The 17,913-nt window shown below is 49.2% G+C and overlaps 1 protein-coding gene across 1 annotated transcript; it reads right to left on the bottom strand.

Annotated features, from left to right (window-relative positions):
- Positions 1 to 3,989: 3,989 nt before the first annotated feature.
- tgfb1a (transforming growth factor, beta 1a) lies at positions 3,990 to 17,739 on the bottom strand. The gene is made up of 6 exons (XM_060075300.1): positions 15,589 to 17,739; positions 7,645 to 7,914; positions 6,855 to 7,089; positions 6,366 to 6,516; positions 5,708 to 5,818; positions 3,990 to 5,296 (listed from the first exon to the last, which is right to left on the bottom strand). Exons 1-6 carry the CDS (start codon positions 15,917 to 15,919, stop codon positions 5,249 to 5,251), a joined length of 1,146 nt encoding a protein of 381 aa, XP_059931283.1. The 5' UTR covers positions 15,920 to 17,739; the 3' UTR covers positions 3,990 to 5,248.
- Between the last annotated feature and the right edge of the window lie 174 nt (positions 17,740 to 17,913).

The following is a 17,913-nucleotide window of genomic DNA, read 5'->3' on the forward strand; positions in this document are numbered from 1 at the left end:
TAGTGCATGTGTGTGTCAGTGCGTGTGCGTGCGTGTGTTTGCGTCTAGTGTGTCTCTGTGTGTGTGTGTGTGTGTGTGTGTGTGTGTGTGTTTGTTTTACATACACGGCAGCACCTGGAGCAACAATGGCCCGGGGCAGCTGTGTGTCTGTGGTTCTGTACAGCAGGACACCAGCGCACCGGCACGGTGTTATTAAGGTCCCAGCGAGCCCCGGCTAATTCCACACGACTTTACAGCCGGCCAACCTGGCGGCGGCCCCCCCTGTAACGACCGCTGGCGGCCCCCCTGTAACGACCGCTGGCCGCCCCGGCATCAGAGGACGGATCACTGTTAAGTGCCAGATACGTCCCCGCGCGACCGCGCCCTCGTGCCGTTCCGGGACAAGTGGATCAGGGCATTAGAAGGATGGCTTTTCATTTGTTCCTTGTAAAAGAAAAGCAAAGCAAAACAAAAAATGCAATAAAGTGGGATGTGTTTGCGTGAGCTCCGGCTCGAGGGTCTGCCAGGCCTTTGATGACGGTTCCGCTTTATGGAGAGAAACCTCAGCGTATGGGCGCAATAAAAAGGGCGCAACAACAGGACAGTTTCTCTCGAATTACTCACCACAAACGCAGCCCAACACCTTTGATGTCTGAGGTCAAGCAGGTGCTGCTGTGCCGCATGCGGAAGAAACCAAGTGCCAGCTTTGTGCGCTTTATCGACGCCACATGTGGTCGCTTCATGCTCGTTAGGGTTAGTGCAGGTGCCAGGGGTTGCACATCTGTGGATTCCAACTCAATCGACCGATAAATCAAACTTGGTTTGATTAGAGCGGCATGGATACAGCTCTTAAAAATGTAATATCAAAGGATTTTGTGTTTAATGATTGTTTATTATTGACTCAGTATCATTTTAAGTCCGAATAAGTCTTTATTAACAATAGACAGAGCTGAGAAGCCGTGCTTGAGAACTTTCACCAACACCTCGACACATTTGTGCCTTTCAATTTTGAATACACGTTGCAATTAATTACGGTTTGTGTTCCGTCTGGTTAATTTAAAACAGAAGAGCGTGCTTATGGTCATCCGGTTCCGCCGCTTCCTCCAATTGTTTGGAATCCTCTGATTTCTCTCCTCCGCTCTAATTGGGCTTCATCATCAGGTTCCACTGATTCCCCTAACTCCCCGAATTCCTTAGATCTGTCAGATTCCGCTCACTCTCCTGTCAGATTTCCCTGACTCCTCCGATTCATCTGAATAGTCCCCTGGAGTCGGCGACCTCTTTTCGTTTCTTTCGGCTCCTCGGACGCCCATGGTTCCCCTCTAAGTGGTTCTCCGTGTGGAGGCGGTCCCCCCCCCCAGGGAGCTCTGCAGGTGCAGAGCGTGAACCGCGGGGACGGTGGCCCCGCCGAGTCAGCGGTCTGCGGGGTAAAGAGCCCCCGGGGTCCGGGAGGGAAGCAGCTGGCGAAGACATAGAGGACGAGGCTTGTCAACCAGCCTGCAGGAAGACCCTCCCATTAGCATTCCCCGAGACTCGTGAAGGCCTTGACATTCACTCTGTTGTCGGGTCATGACAGGGAAAGTAAAGCAGGTGGAGCCTCCGGCGTCAACGGCAAAGGTACTTTAATGAGCGTGTCTCTTTCAGGGAAACTTGTGTTTTGCATGTTTGGGCTTTAATAATGATCCTGTTTGCTTGGAAGAGAACACATTCTTCTTGGTTTTCATCCAGCGCCCCCCCCCCCCCCCCCCCCCCCCCCCCCCGGGGAAACCAAACACATTTGATAAACACTGTCATCATTACCAAATCAAGACCTGCCAGTGTTTAAACCCAATGACTTATGGGAGGTGAGAGAAGAAGGCATATAATTATAGTGATCGTGTTTCTGATTTTGTTTATATCATTTTGAAGGACAGATGGTGTCTTTGTGCCAGCATCGGGGAGGGAGGTCCCCCCTCTTCGACCCAGTGAAACTTGATCACTGATGGAAGAAGATAGCCCAGATGAATGCCCCATGCTGGTTGTAGCAGCCAGCTGTATGCTAACCTAGCCTACTGACCTAGCACACCATGTATGTAAAGCCTCTTTCACATAGTTTTGCCGGTAAATTATTGAGATAGCCTTTCAGGCAACTCTAGGAATTTTCACTATTCACACATGCAGCTATGTTCTGGAAGATTTCCATCATGCGCCCTTTCAGACATGGCATAGTTATGCCAGACTATATGGTTCCCAGGGCCTGTCGAGTATGCTGGTCGTGGAAAAGGTATCGATGCCAGCCGCCATAGAGCTCAATAGAAGAAGAAGATCGGGCAAGGATTCTGTACCGCAGTATGTCCAGTTTCCAGCAATTCTTGGAGAAGGAGGAGATTCTTTGCAAACAAAAGTCGCTCGATTGATTGTTGTTATCCAATCATATGAAAATGAGGGGTGCGTTAAGATAAACCGTAGCGAACATCATCAGTGTCGTGTTTTGATGGGTAGGCTCGTTTGACAGCCCCCCACGTCAGATGGACGTAACCCTTTACATGCCTCTCGCGGCAATGTTATGGAATGTGTGTGTGTGTGTGTGTGTGTGTGTGTGTGTGTGTGTGTGTGTGTGTGTGTGGGTGTGTGTGTGTGTGTGTGCGTGTGCGTGTGCGTGTGCGTGTGCGTGAGAATGTACGTATATTTATATGTGTATAAATGGGGGGGTGAGAGCATGTGTGTGTGTGTGTGTGTGTGTGTGTGTGTGTGTGTGTATCTAAATGTCTGTGTTTAGTTTTCCATGTTGTCACGGCGCAGAAGCCTGGGAGTATCCAACGGGTCCGGGCCTGCAGCCTCATGGGCTGCCAGTAATCCCCCACAGGACTGAGGAGCAGGGTGGGGTTTAAGGGGACAGGGTGATGTCTTCAGGAACATAGTGGGGTTTAAGGGGACAGGGTTGTGTCTCCAGGAACAGTTTGGGGTTGAAGGGGACAGGGTGGGGTTTAAGGAACAGGGTGGTGTCTACAGGAGCAGAGGGGGGGTTAGAGGGACATGGTGAGGTTTAAGGGGACAAGGTGGGGTTAAGAAGGACGTGGTGTCTACAGGGACAGAGTTGGGTTTAAGGGGACATGGTGAGGTTTAAGAAGACAAGGTGGGGTTTAGAAGGACACGGTGGGGTTTAGTGGGCCAGAGTGAGGCTTAAGGGGACAAGGTGGGGCTTAGAGGGACAAGGTGGGGTTGAGAGGGGTATGGTATAGGGTTGAGATCGGTAAATTTAGTTTTAGAGGCACAGGGTTAGGCTTAGTGGGGCAGGGTGAGGTTTAGGTTGACAGGGAGGGCATTAAGAGACAGGGTTGAGTTTAGCAGCGGCAGTTGGGGTTAAGCGTGACAGGGTGAGGTTTAGTGGGGCAGGGTGGGTTTTAGTGGACAGGCTGGGGTTGAGGAGCGCAGGGTGGGGCTTAAAGGGGTATGGTGGAGTTAAGCGGGACAGGGTGGTGTTTAGGGAGACACGCTGGGTCTAGAGGAGTAAGGTTGAGTTTAGGAGGGCAGGGTTTGGTTTAGAGGCACATAGTGGGGTTGAGGGGGACATGGATGGGGTTAGGAGGAGTAAGGTGGGGTTTAGGGGGACATGGATGGGGTTAGGAGGAGTAAGGTGGGGTTTAGGGGGACATGGATGGGGTTAGGAGGAGTAAGGTGGGGTTTAGCTGTCATTGGTCCACAGTAGACAGGTGTCTCCTTTTGCTCTGCTATGGACCACACACACACACACACACACACACACACACACACACACACACACACACACACACACACACACACACCCACACACACACACACACACACACACATACACAAACTTGGTATGCACTGCCCTTTTCCAATGGGAGAGTCGTTTCTGACGTTGACAAACAACTAAACCTGCCTGTACCGTAGTTCAGATACGTCACACCCCACCTCACCCACGCATCAAACAAACACAAACACACGCACAAGCGCACAAATAAAACAAAATGTTTCCACTTGGAATAATTCTTCCACATTAATCATAAATTAACAAGTCAATGTTTATTTCAAGTTCCTGCAATATTTACAAAGGATGGAGACTTTCAAAAAAACAACAAGTGCAATATAAAAACCATGGCAACAAAAAAAGGAATGGAAAGACACATGTACGATTTATTGCTGGAAGTGAAAGCCGTAGACTGAATAAGGATGAATGAATCCTCTTGAAAGTACTGGGTTGTGCAAAGAGCGACACTACAGACAGAAGCCAAGACTCCTTGAATAAAAGACAGTGAACTGTCCCCAATTGCCAGTGGCCTATGAACAAAAAATAAAAAGAGCCACAAATGTGTTCATAGATTTTAAATTGCCTGCCCCTAAACAAACATGGCAACCACATCCCCCTAACCCAGCCCTCTAAAGACAACAAGAAGGCTCCCAAATAAGAGCTGAGAAAACAAACCGCCACCACTCGCACGACCGCTGATGTTACTCATTGGCTTTGACGGCACGGCAGGCATAAACACACAAAAAGGTCTCTGTTCAGTCAGACGGGGTACAAATTATACAACGTAAAATGTTAAATTGACAAGGACCTGGAGCGGGAAGCCGCGGAAAGCATCTAACTCCAGATTCTCCGCCGAAACTACCATCTGCATTGTTTATAGTTCAGCAGCAGGTCCATGAGGAAATATCCCACTTGTTTCCAGCCCTGAGAGTCTCACAACCCGTCTGTGTGGGACCGTTTGTCTTGTTTTGCTGGCGGTGCTGTTGTTTCGTTGGCAGGAATGTCCTTAATGCCCTGTCCTACCAGGTCACAGGTTTTTATCCGTGATATCCATCCGTCCTTCCATCCATCTATTCTATCCCCCCATCCATCACTAGTCTGATACGTGTCATCTCCTGGTGGAGAGTTCACAGCGGGCCTCGGGCATCATTTCTCTCCATTCTCACACTTTACAGTTCTGTCCACCCAACAAATAAATAACAAATTAAAGTTGAAGAAGAATGGTTTGTGATAATCGTTATTATTATTATTATTATTAAAGGCAGTATATAAAGTCGCATAAAAATAAAACATACATCTCTAAAAGTAAGTCTGTGCTCTTGTTGGCCTACGGAGGGAGGGAGGTGGAGGCTGGAACATTTGTGATTCAAAAACCCTTTTTTATTTTCTTCTTTTTCGCTGCCTTTTCCTCCGTGACATTATGGTTGAATCGCTCTCAGGAACCCCCGGGGTCTCCCCGACGACGCGGGGTCCTGTCCACTGGCGCGCCGTGCGCGCTCAGCAGGTCCGATCCCCTTAGCTACACTTGCAGGACTTCACGATCATGTTGGACAACTGCTCCACCTGCAAGAGCAGACAAGCATCCTCAGCATAATCACAAACACGAATGATTAACCCAAAGGAATAGAACAACGGTTACTATGGTATTTTCAACAAACCCATCGGGTTTCTGACCTCCCTTTCTTATAATAAATAAAAGTACAGTATGACGTTTCTGATGGTGATATGATGAAAAGGAATTATGTGTCAGACAAAAAAAAAACCTTAAGGCAAGTTAAACCATGAAAAGGCGGGGCACCGGCTTTACCATTCAGTGTAAATAAAGGATTCGATTGGTTGAGCGGAGCAGAACCAAATACAAGTCTCTTACAGTGGTCTCAAGCTATAAGCATAGAAAATAAGAAAAAAAAAACATGAGAAGAAAGACACCCACTAACTATGAGTTTGACTGGAGGGTGAGCGCGAGGGAGCTACCTTGTGTTGTCTGCCCACGTAGTAGAGGATGGGCAGGGGGTCCAGGACCTGAGGCACGCAGCAGGGCTGGGCGGAGGCTCCGGGGTTGTGGTGCTTGTACAGAGCCAGGATCTGGTAGTCATTACAGCGAAAGAGCCCGTTTAGAACCTCATTATGTCTACTACCTCAACATGACCTCTGGCAAGAGCTACATGACACGTCAGAGAGACCGAGGGAGAGAGGGAGAGAGAGAGAGAGGGAGAGAGAGGGAGAGAGAAAGAGAGAGAGAGAGAGAGAGAGAGAGAGAGAGAGAGAGAGAGAGAGAGAGAGAGAGAGAGAGAGAGAGAGAGAGACAGAGAGAGAGAGAGAGAGAGACAGAGAGAGAGAGAAAGCAGAAGAGAAGGACAAATAGTGACAGGACGAGAAAGAGAGAGGGCGATAGATAGACAGAGTTGTTCAAGATCCAAGCCTTGGTGGTTCACACCAGATTGTTTGGGCTGGAGTCCCATACAGAGGGAGGGAGGGAGGGAGGGAGGGAGGGAGGGAGGGAGGGAGGGAGGGGAGATGGAGGGGGAGGGGGGAGAGAGGCAGAAACAGGAGCCTAGAAAGTCAAGGCCCAGCGCTAGCTTTAACAACCAAGCTACATGCACTATCTGAAACCACAGACGCCGTGTGTTACCTGGGAGTATTTGTTCTCTGCATTCCAGATGTAGGTGCATGACCCCATACAGTAGTTGGCATGGTAACCCTTGGGGTTGTGGATCCATTTCCAGCCCAGGTCCTTCCGGAAGTCTATGTACAGTTTACGCACACAACAGCTCTCCGTCTGACTGGAGGAGCAAAGTTGAAAGACAGGAATTAGACCAACCCAAGATAAACAAAACCAAACAAATTATGCTAAGCCAAACAAAACCAAATCCAACCAATGCACAGTAGCCAACCTAAACCTAAACAAAGACAAGCTTAACTAGGCTAAATTATTGAAGCAATCTCAAGGATTTTTGTTCTCTTTGGCGACACCTTAGGCGATAAGCGGTAATTATTCCCGTGTTGCCACCGTAGCGAACATCACCGTATCGCTTCAGAAATGTAACGAAGTTAACCTAAACTCTTAATTGTAATCCCATTTTAAGAGCACCTATAGACTCCCACTATCTCAGCTACTTACTCTGTGCAGGAGCCTCCACCAGCCTCCGTGGACCTCTTCTTGCGCGAACCGCCCGGGCTGCTGCTGTTCTTGGGGATGGACATGGCCAGGATGTAGGGCTTGGGCAAGTTGTTCTGCAGGATTTCCTTGTCCCCCCTGTTCTTCTCGGTCCCGGACACGCGGAAGCTGAAGCTGCTGTCAATGGACGAGTTGCCGCACTCACAGAACAGCCTCAGCTGGAAGCCCTCTTCGACCGCTGCACACCAAAAACAGGGTTTGAGAGTTCAACGGTACGGCTTGACTTCTTATGGATACAGACATTGGCGTATGCCATATGTTAGCCTATATATGAAACAAACAATTTGAATTGATGAGAGATGGATGAATCGACGGTTGGGATGGACAGATTCGTACATAGATGGGTGGATGGACAGACACACGGATGGCCATGCGGAGGCACGGATCGACAGATCGCTAGGCGTACACAGATACAGACAGACATGCAGATGGATCACTATAAAGAGAGACGGATCACTAGATGTACAGACAGACAGACAGACATGTAGCCGGGTCACTATACAGACAGACAGACAGATCGATAGACAGACATGCAGATGGATCACTATAAAGAGAGACGGATCACTAGATGTACAGACAGACAGACATGTAGACGGGTCACTATACAGACAGACAAGACAGACAGATCGATAGACAGACATGCAGGCAGATCGCCATAAAGACTGATAGACAGATCGACAGACGGTCAGACCGATCGACGGGGGCCGACAGACGGGCAGACACACGGGCCTACCGTCGCTCTGCAGCCATTTCTGCAGGGTCTCGGTGATGTCAAAGGTCAGCCACTTGTCCTTGAACTGGTTGGTGAGGAAGCGTGAGGCCAGGTAGCGGGCGCCGGCACCCAGGCCCTCGTACAGCTCCACCCGCTGCTCGTTCTCGATGCCCGGGTTCTTGATCTGCAGACGCAGCTCGGCGCTGGTCAGGAGCTGGTAGCCTCCGATGCTTCGGCGCATCTCGCTCATGTTGAAGGCCATGGGGAGGTTCTGCTTGGTGCTGTGCTCGACTGGAGGGAGAGCGTTCAGAGTCAGCACATTCATCCGTCGTCCTTACCAAGCTGGACAATACGTTGAGTCAAAGTAGCAATGTTGAACATTTCCACTAGCTCGTAGCTTTGAATAACCTGGACATGTCCGTAGTCAATGCTGATTGATAGCGATTACTATAATGTCATCAATAAAATCCCATCTAATATATAAATATAATAGATATCTATACTGATATATGCTGGCCAGGAATCAGCACTGCCAAAACTCTCACCGCACCCACCCTAGTTCAGGTAACAACGTTACACAGACAGTTATTGAGTTTTTGTCATTCTAAAAGTCTCTCACACCAACAACCTGAGAGGGGCTCAATATTTCATGTTATGCTTTATAATTACTTAAATAAAATATGTAAAAACTATGAACACAACGATACAGTAATGGCAATACAATATAGTCAATTTAAAAAGTGAAATGTTTTCATGAAATATGAAATATCCTTAATTTAAATGTTACCAAAGAGTGACAGGGATGCTGGAATTGTACATATACAGCATAATGAACACAGAAAAAGTTGTCGGTTAACTGTTGAAACCCCTGCTCTCTGCTCCCAGATCATCAAAATCATGTTACTAATGTCTGTGAATATATGTCGTGTACGGATAAAAAATGAAAAAGTTTGGAAATTCCTAAATACCCGTGAAAGTACTTCTGTGAGTCCACCAACCGGATTCCCTAATTGGCCTCATACCTGCATCAGTGACATCACCAGTGACATCATCGTTGCGCAAGTAGAAATCACAAGGGGACTTACATTACCAGGAACTTTCCGGGACTGTCGGTGTTGTGATTATTAGTGGCCGAGATGACTCTTCATCATTGACCGGTCGCAATATGACTCCCATTTCTAGAGTCTTGTTTAGGCATTGTAATGAATTTATTCCTTTCAATGCCTAACGCATGGAATCAAATCTAACAATAACAATTATTATCAGTAAATAAACAGTCAAGTGGAACTCACCATTCTAATACTATTTCAGAAAATTGTGAGATGAGTATTCAGCGAATGGTATGTGAAACATGAGCATACCATGTAAAGCATTTTTCAACAGGAACTACAAATCAAATCATCTCAGTGTGAATATATAACTTGATCTAATGTAATCTTGTTTTTTTATCTTAGCAACTTAATGTATTGCTTAATTAACTACTTCTTAACGGTAAAAACCAACCCAGCCCAGCATCTATCATCCAATTCATCATCCTATGACCGGGATACACACTATTGTTCAAATTATATCCAATAAAAATGTGGCTTGGTTGTTTCGACACGCTTTCCTCTCGTATTTAGCGCTATAAGTCTTAAACTGACGTCCAAATACTTCCCAAAGTGTTAGTGGGCTATTCCATGTTTCTAGAATACTGGAATACCGATGGTGGACTGATTGATGGAATTAATGACAAAACCTTTATCCAGATTGTATTTTAAACAAGTATTTACACAGCTTGAGACATATGTTAAACATACCAAAGACTCTTGGAGCAATGGCGATGTAGTGTTACCCAATTACTTGAAACGCAGCCAAACTAACTTTTAAAAATTGCTGGTGGGTCGACCTTGTAAAAGGCCTCTATGGCTCCGGGCCAGCATTAGAATAGACCACAGCCTGACAGGAGGAACATTCTTTTGTACAGCTGACGAAAAACAGAGTCAGGCTTTCTCTGGGTTTTACCACCATTCATTTACATAGATATCTACAAGGGATAAGGCCTCAAAGCACAGACGTGCAGCGATACGAGCAGAAAGGCAGATACGACGGAGAGAGAGAGTGAAAGAGAGAGTGAGAGAGATAGAGAGAGTGAAAGTGAGAGAGATAGAGGGGAAGTATGGAAATGGTTAACAGAGGGAGGGGAAATAGAGAGAGGCCCAGCAATGCACCATTTTGGGCTTGGGTATCACTGGCATGTGTGGAAAGGTTGATAAACAGTTGGATTTAGTGGGGGTGTGTGTGGGGGTGTTTGTGTGTGTGTTTGTGCATATGCATAAGTGTTTGGGTGTATGTGCATCTGCATCTGTGTGTGTGTGTGTGTGTGTGTGTGTGTGTGTGTGTGTGTGTGTGTGTGTGTGTGTGTGTGTGTGTGTGTGTGTGTGTGTGTGTGTGTGTGTGTGTGTGTGTGTGTGTGTGTGTGTGTGTGTGTGTGTGTGGGTGGATACATACTATCAGATATATATTAATGGAGCCTGGGGTCTGGCCCCAAACCAAACATCCCACCCTGCCCAAGCTTGCCAAGGCCAGGACTTAACTCAACCCTCAGCTCCAGTTTAATATTCTGAGAGTCCTTTTGGGCCAGAACCTGAGCCCAATGGAACCAGACCCTGCATGGTCTGACTCGTACCAGGGAGGTCTCAGCTGTACTAGGGAAGACTCAGCTGTACCAGGGACGTCTCAGCTGTACCAAGGAGGACTTCACTGTACCAGGGAGGTCTACACTGTATCAGCAAGGTCTCAGCTGTACCAGGAAGGTCTCAGCTGTACCAAGAAGGTCTTCCCTGTACCAGGAAGGTCTCAGCTGTACCAGGGAGGTCTTCCCTGTACCAGGAAGGTCTCGGCTGTACCATGGAGGTCTCCCCTGTACCAGGAAGGTCTCAGCTGTACCAGGGAGGTCTTCACTGTACCAGGAAGGTCTCAGCTGTACCAGGAAGGTCTCAGCTGTACCAGGGGTCTGAATCATACTAGGGAGGTCTCAGCTGTACCAGGAAGGTCTTCCCTGTACCAGGAATGTCTCAGCTGTACCAGGAAGTTCTTCCCTGTACCAGGAATGTCTCAGCTGTACCAGAGGGCTGAATCATGCCAGGAAGGTCTCAGCTGTACCAGGAAGGTCTCAGCTGTACCAGGAAGGTCTCAGCTGTACCAGGGGTCTGAATCATGCCAGGAAGGTCTCAGCTGTACCAGGAAGGTCTCAGCTGTACCGGGAAGGTCTCAGCTGTACAAGGGAGGTCTGAATCATGCCAGGAAGGTCTTCACTGTACCAGTGAGGTCCCAGCTGTACCAGGGAGGTCTTAACTGTACCAGGGAGGTCCCAGCTATACCAGGGAGGTCTAAGCCGTACCCCGTACCAACTAACCCCCTCCATGGGTCCCTTGTCGTCTCGGCCCTCCTCACATTCCCTCCACCGGGCCAACATGGGGCCAACCTCAGCTTGTGTTTCCAACCCTAGAACAACAAACCCGCAGCGAGTGGAGCTGCCGCGAGGCGCTGAGAGAGAAGGGATGACATTTAACTGGAACCAGACCAAATAACTGACAACATGTTAGCTTAGCAGATTTACGGTTACATGGGAATTTAGAATAGTGTATAGGGTATTGGCAGAGGTCTGGCTGGAAATACCAAGGGAAAGGAATAACATACATACAGCCAAAGAGAAAGGAGGCTGACAATATATGGCTTTGAGGAGAGGTATTCAAACATCAGGAAACAAGGTCTGTCCACACACATGTACAATACGGTGAAGTAAGGAATAGATCAAGGCTGGGTTTCCCGATATTGAAAGATGAATCATACTGTGGTATAATGTGCCAGGACCGCCCCCACCTACACTGTAATAAACAGGGCATCCCAGTTGTACCTGAGCGAGGCGATGCGGAACAGGGACTTAGCGTATTGGACCCGCGGCTGAGGACAAGAAACGGGGCCAGAGGGGAGTATAATGCAACACTAGCTTGGCATGCTACGCAGAGCGTGACTAAAAGTGTTGTGAGAAGGCTGCGCTCTCTCCCAGCCAGCTCGACAGCTCAAGCCCGTGTGCAGGCGGGTGCGTGGGGGGACGGTGCTGTACCTCTGTAAGTCAAGGGCCGCTGTTGTGACAGGCAGAGAGACAGCTCTGTAATTACCAGCGGTAGGATCCAAATTCCAGCAACAAGCTAAATACCTGCCTCTCCTCCCTTTGCTGAGCTCCACCCCTCCGGCTGCCAGCTCGTCCCCACCTCCCTCCCTCTGAAACACCTCCACCTCCACCCCCCTCCACTGCCCTGCCACCCCCAACACTATAACCACCGCTATGGGGTGATGTCAGAGGTCTGTTGTTGTTGTTTTTATTGGGGGGAAGACGTTGTGTTATTGTTATTGGTGGTGGTGATGGAGGTGGTGGTGTTGATGGAGGTTAAAGGTAGTGTACCAATGAGGTTGCTGTCCTACCACCACCAACACCAAGACCTCCATCGGGTGTACTGTTAGTGGGTGGTGGCGTGTTTTGTTGTAGTGTTGTGTGACGGTGTCATTGGTGTGGTTGGAGGATGGAAACTGAGAGGAGGACGTGTTAGTGGTACTCAGACGTTGGTGAAATAAGGACGCCTCACTGCCTTAGAGTTACAGCCCTTCTATGACTTGTGCTGGCTCGTTTGGCTCCCTCTCAGCAAGAAGGGCAAAACAATACAAGAAGGCTGTACTGTGTATGCCAGCTTAATTACCTTTAAACCGAGCCCAAGCCAGAATTGTGTGGGCTCTTTAAATGGGGAGGACGCTCCTGTGAAAGGACTGCCAGGATTTCTCCTAATCCTGCGCGCAATTACCAAAGTGATGAGTAAATAGAGACATAGCATTAAGTTATTACAATTTTGCGTACACAAGAGACGCAACGCCTCGGGGCTACCAGGGAAACAGGGGGCAAGTCATCACAACACCCGGGAACCACACGTTGGGAGTTTGAGACGATTAAAGGCCCGGCAGCCTTAATGAGATTGTTGGAACAAGGTTCTTAGTCAACTTTTCCTTCCAACGGAGCGTGCCTCTTCTCTGATGTGTGGTTCCCCCGGCACTTACAATGTGTGTGAGCCTGAACGCGTGTCCACACTCACCCATGCATACACACACACACACACACACACGCATACAGACACACACACACACTGAGTCACCGTTACACTTGACTTCCCACCTCAGGAAGAAAGGCTGGGTGTTTTGAAGCTTTCAGGGGTAAAGTGTGGGAGGGGGGTAAAGAAGTTATGAACCCCCCCAACCCCATGGGCACAGCCAGGGACCAGACCTGAGTCATCCTCTGACCCAGTGGCTATCAGCCTTCCTTCCTTCCTGCCAAGCTGCTCTGCCACAAACACACCGATAATACACTCAGGAAGTGCTTGTTTGGGGGGGGGGGAGGAAAAGAGACAGAGAGGGGGAGAGAGAGGGAGCAGGAGAAAGAGAAAGAGAGAGGGAGATAGAGAGAGAGAGGGGCAGAGAGAGAGAGAGGGACAGAGAGAGAGAGGGAGAGAGAGAGAGAGAGAGAGAGAGAGAGAGAGAGAGAGAGAGAGGGACACATAGACAGACAGAAGGGGGAGAGAGAGAGACAGAGAGAGAGAGGGACACATAGACAGACAGAAGGGGGAGAGAGAGAGACAGAGAGAGAGAGAGAGGGACAGAGAGAGAGTGAGCTAGTGAGAGACAAAGGGAAACAAAGAGAGGGTGCAGAGATAGAGAGGGGGAGAGTCAGACAGAGACAGGGCAGAGAGAGAGGGAGACGTGGAGGAGAGAGTGAGACGAGACGAGGGAGAGAGAGGGGGAGGAGATAGGGGAAGGAGGGTAGAATTAGCAAGAGAGAGAGAGATATGGGGTGACAGAAATATATATGCAAAGAGAGCCAGAGAGATAAAGAAAGAAGAAATAGAAACTGCAGGGGACAAAAAAGAGAGCGATGGACAGCGAAGGCGAGCAATGCGGGGGGTTAAAAGGAGAGATGGAGAGAAGAAAAGAGGGAGAGAAAGATGTAAGTGGAACAAGTGTCAGGACTGGGCTGGGGAGAGAAGCTCATGTTACAGGAAACCCCCCTCCCCCCCCCCCCCCACCCCCACCCCCCAACGACCCCTATGGAGAGAAAAAAGCAATAGAACGGCGGAGTGAGAGACAGAGCCGGGGTGAAGGAGTGCAAAGCACGTCTTCCTTTATGTCATACTCCCCCACCTCGCCTTTCTCTTTGTCAATCATGTGAGCAGAACAACATGGAGCCCGCTGGGTCGGTGGTGCTCTCGAGCACGCCTCCAAACTAGGCGAACCCAAGCATGTTTTAATGAAGCCGCACACAATGGACCGGCTCATTCCTATTAGGATTTTTCTTTTAAATTAAAACTTCATGTTGCACAAGGGCTGGAGAGATTAAAAAAAGAAAAGATGAAAAATGTTTATCCCTGCGATCCTGTGAGTCATTGTCTGTTTTCTCAGATGGATGTTAATGGGGAGTTGGCTATACACGCAACAGCTCTTGTGAGCGAAACAAACAATAGTGCAGTGAAAAAAAAAATACCCCTGGATGGAGGAGAGCCGGCGCACAACATCTCCGTTGCAGTGTCCGGCTAACGCACGCCGCCTGTGATCTCTGAACCCCGCCCGCCGCCAGCCAAACACAAGGGGTACACATGCCGGGGGAATTGGGTAACACCGCCTCTTAGACCCGCGCTCACCCAGCCCAAGAGATTAAATAGGCTCATTCCATTAGGCAATTGCATTGTGAATGGATACAGCTTGTCCTATAAAAAATAAAGAATTTTCCATATTTGGTGGGTTTCTTTTACGTGCTCTTGTTTATAGCGATCGCCATTGGATGTGTTAGCGTTATACATTGGCTTCCTTTATTTATGGGCTGGGTTTATTGGTGGGGGTAGGATTTACTAGCAGATGAACACACTTTTGAACGCTCGGATATACAAAATACATTCCAGTACGTACTGGTGCATTCCCTTGAGAGACAACTAAGGGCTTGCTGTTTTTATAAACATGGTGATGTGCAATCGTAAGGACGACCACTTTAAACTGCCAGCGTGAGCTTACATTGGCAAAGTAATGGTGTAGGTTGTAGTTCTGTGAGCAATTAACAGGGCATTTATTTCTCTGAGGAGACCTTACCTCAACAAGTCCTACCTAATACACATACAGCTCTATGTGCACAGCATGTGTTTGGGTGCGACTGTGTGTGTGTGTGTGTGTGTGTGTGTGTGTGTGTGTGTGTGTGTGTGTGTGTGTGTGTGTGTGTGTGTGTGTGTGCGTGCGTGCGTGCGTGCGTGCGTGCGGCGTGCGTGCGTGCGTGCGTGCGTGTGTGTGTGTATGTGTGTATGTGTGTGTGTGTGTGTGTGTGTGTGTGTGTGTGTGTGTGTGTATGTGTGAGAGAGAGAGTGGGAGAGAGTAATTAAGACAAAATTGCAGATCATTGCTTTATCTTTTCTGGCAGCGCAGCAACATCACATTAAGTATTTATGCCAAATGGCCTTTTGGAGGGGAACTCTGTTATATAGTCATTACTAAGACTGCATCTGTGTTGAGAGAAAACTATTTTCTCTCACCACATTGTAGATGTAAGGGTGATAATGGAAGTATGTCAAGTTGTATCATGGAACTTTGTGATATTTGATGTGTGATACAGCATGTATGTAACATGATGTTGTACAGCATGTGGAGTATGACATTGTATAGAGCAGATCATTACTAGGAAGTTATGTAGGAAGTAATCTGACCTTTGTATGTCATGTGAACACTAGTATGTGATGTAATACAGCAATAGGTGATGTCTGCAACATAATACAGCAGTGCGGCACGTAGCGCAACAGGTATAGCTGAGGTGTGACGCAGGCTGCATGCGACGTGTCACACACGCTACAGAGCAGTAGGCCGTGACGTCAGAGCACCGCAGGTATCCGTTGTCCGACTCACCGTGCTTCATGGTGAACTTGTGCAGCTCCTTGGCAAAGTACTCCTCCTCCTCCTGCTGCACGGAGACGGGCTGCGGTGCGTCCAGCTCCTCCCTCAGCATCTCCTCCGTGCTGTTGTACAGGGACAGCAGGGCGGCGGGGATGGCCACCCCCTCGCCCGCCTGCTCCGCCACGGGCTCCTTGGGCAGCCGCAGCTTGCTGAGGATCTGGCCGCGGATGGCCTCGATGCGCTTCTTCTTCACCAGCTCCAGGTCCAGCGTCTTGCAGGTGGACATGCCGCCGGCGCTGCCCAGCACGCACACCGCCACCAGGGCGGCCAACGCCAGCCTCATGGTGCCCAGGTCGGCCGTGACGGAAACCTAGGCAACGCGGATCTCGGGTTGGATGCGGGTGCGAGGTATCCACTCTCTGTCGGTCTCTCTGTGTGTTTGTGAGTTGGGACGACGCTCTCTCGCCTCGGTCGATGTGGGAGCCTGCTCCTGGGATGCCTTGAGGGATGGCTTGATGGTGTGCTCAAGTGAAGAGGCTGTGCTAGGACCAGAGTCGGACTGATCAGAGGCAAGAGCCACCCAGAGAGGCCACTGCTGTCTCTCGCGATGAGTAAATCGCGAGAGACACCCGGTTCAGTGTCTGTCTTTGTGTGTGTGTGTGTGTGTGTGTGAGCAGGGGTGGAGAACCCTGTGATGAGCCAACGTCTGAATCACACGCAGGTATAACACCCACAGAGGTGTCAGGCGCCCCACACCAAAACAGCTAGCGTGTGACAAAACAAAACTTTGGCCCACAGCAAAAGGTGCACACTTCAGCAGTCCAGAAAGCACCAAAACAAGCTATATTGCTATAGTTGACGCCCGGGTATGTCCAGCGAAAATCTATCTCCACCACCAAGAGCTGGTCTGCTTCTCAGGCTCGCTGTTGGCCGTAACAGAGTGTGCCTTCTCTTAACTCAGGCGCCTGAGAGCAGGCAGAGAGTGTGTGACAGAGGAGCCGACAGCAGAGCACTCAGTAATAGAACAAGGTGTTGGCAGAGTTCAACGCTCTCACTTCTTCTCAGTGCCTGCCTCCCCAGCACTCAGCCTCTCTCTGTCTCTTTTTTTCTTCCTCTTTGTCTTCGATTGAAACCGCTGTCCCTGATCCTCGGCCCACTGGATCACAGCGGACGGAGGGCTCTGGGGTTCTTTCAAACTGGTGGCAGCGATCCAGGCCAGGGAGCAGTAGACTAGTGAAACACGAACACCGACGCTGGATCACAGGAACTCTGGCATTTCTTTAACAAACTCACATTCAAGTCCCAGGGGGGATAGGACTGACTCACCCAGCTGATAGTCAGATACCAGGGGCAGGGGAAAGTGCCGTATTTCAGACTCCTACTTGATATATTTACAGGCACAAACTGAATCAGTCCGGTTAAAAAAAAAAAGCAACCATTACGGCTCCCCACTTCCACTACCTCTTTTTTGTGATGAAGGCAGCGTAAAGAACATGCTTTCAACACTCAAAGTTGAGACCAGAGTTCAAGCTCCTTCTCGTACAAACAGTGCTCGAATGTGTTCTATCAGAAAGCGAGGATGCTATCTGAACAAAACAATCATAAACAACACTCCGAAGGAAGCACAAAGAGGCCTATTCCTCTTGTACTTTTTTTTGGTAAAAAAAAAAGCTTCAACAAAGTTTGTTTTCTTAAAGTTAGAGAGTGAAGTAGCAGACCCTGTTCTCTCCTGGCAGCCGTGGGAAACGTGTTGAGAATCCTTCTCTCTCTCCAGCTCTCAGTCTCCGGTCCGGACTCGCAGCGTCTGTCTCTGTCCAGTACAGCCCATCCACAGTAACCTCCTCCTGTTTCTCCTCCTGTCGCTCCTATCGTTTCACACCTTGCCTCTCGTGCTTCCACTGCTATCGGGCTGAAACACCTCCCCTTGTTCACTCTCTCTCCCACTCTCTCTGTCTCTCTCTCGCTCTCTGGTTACTTGCCTTCCCTTCTGTCTCCTCTTTTGCTCTCTGTCCTCCTCCTTCAAGACCAATGTCTAGCACTCTTTCTCTCTCTCTTTCTCTCCCTCCTCTGTCTGCTTGTCAGAGCTTGCTGGTGACAAAGTGATTTGTGTTGTGGAAGCCGTGTGCTCAACCAAGTTCTCTATTCGCTGCCTCGTGTTTCCCTCCTCTCACCCTCCACCCTCCCTGTCTCAGCCTCTTCTTTTTTTTTTTAAAGGTTCCTGTTGCTCGTCTAATAGCGCGAGGAGCCCTCCGCCCAGGAAATGAGGCTAACGGCCTCGGTGTAAAGCACATGCTGCTCAGCACAGCAGAGTCTCTCCATGCCAGAACGCAAGCCCGG

This window comes from Gadus macrocephalus, chromosome 16 (assembly GCF_031168955.1).
Source record: "Gadus macrocephalus chromosome 16, ASM3116895v1".
NCBI classification, from domain to species: domain Eukaryota; kingdom Metazoa; phylum Chordata; class Actinopteri; order Gadiformes; family Gadidae; genus Gadus; species Gadus macrocephalus.

What these genes read in the sequence shown, in the direction of transcription:
- tgfb1a (XM_060075300.1), bottom strand. Translation starts at nt 15,919, where the DNA reads ATGAGGCTGGCGTTGGCCGCCCTGGTGGCGGTGTGCGTGCTGGGCAGC. An exon ending in CAGAGAACAAATACTCCCAG is followed by an intron (nt 5,819 to 6,365) that starts GTAACACACGGC and finishes AATGACTACCAG; the next exon opens with ATCCTGGCTCTGTACAAGCA. An exon ending in ACGTGGGCAGACAACACAAG is followed by an intron (nt 5,297 to 5,707) that starts GTAGCTCCCTCG and finishes CTGCTCTTGCAG; the next exon opens with GTGGAGCAGTTGTCCAACAT.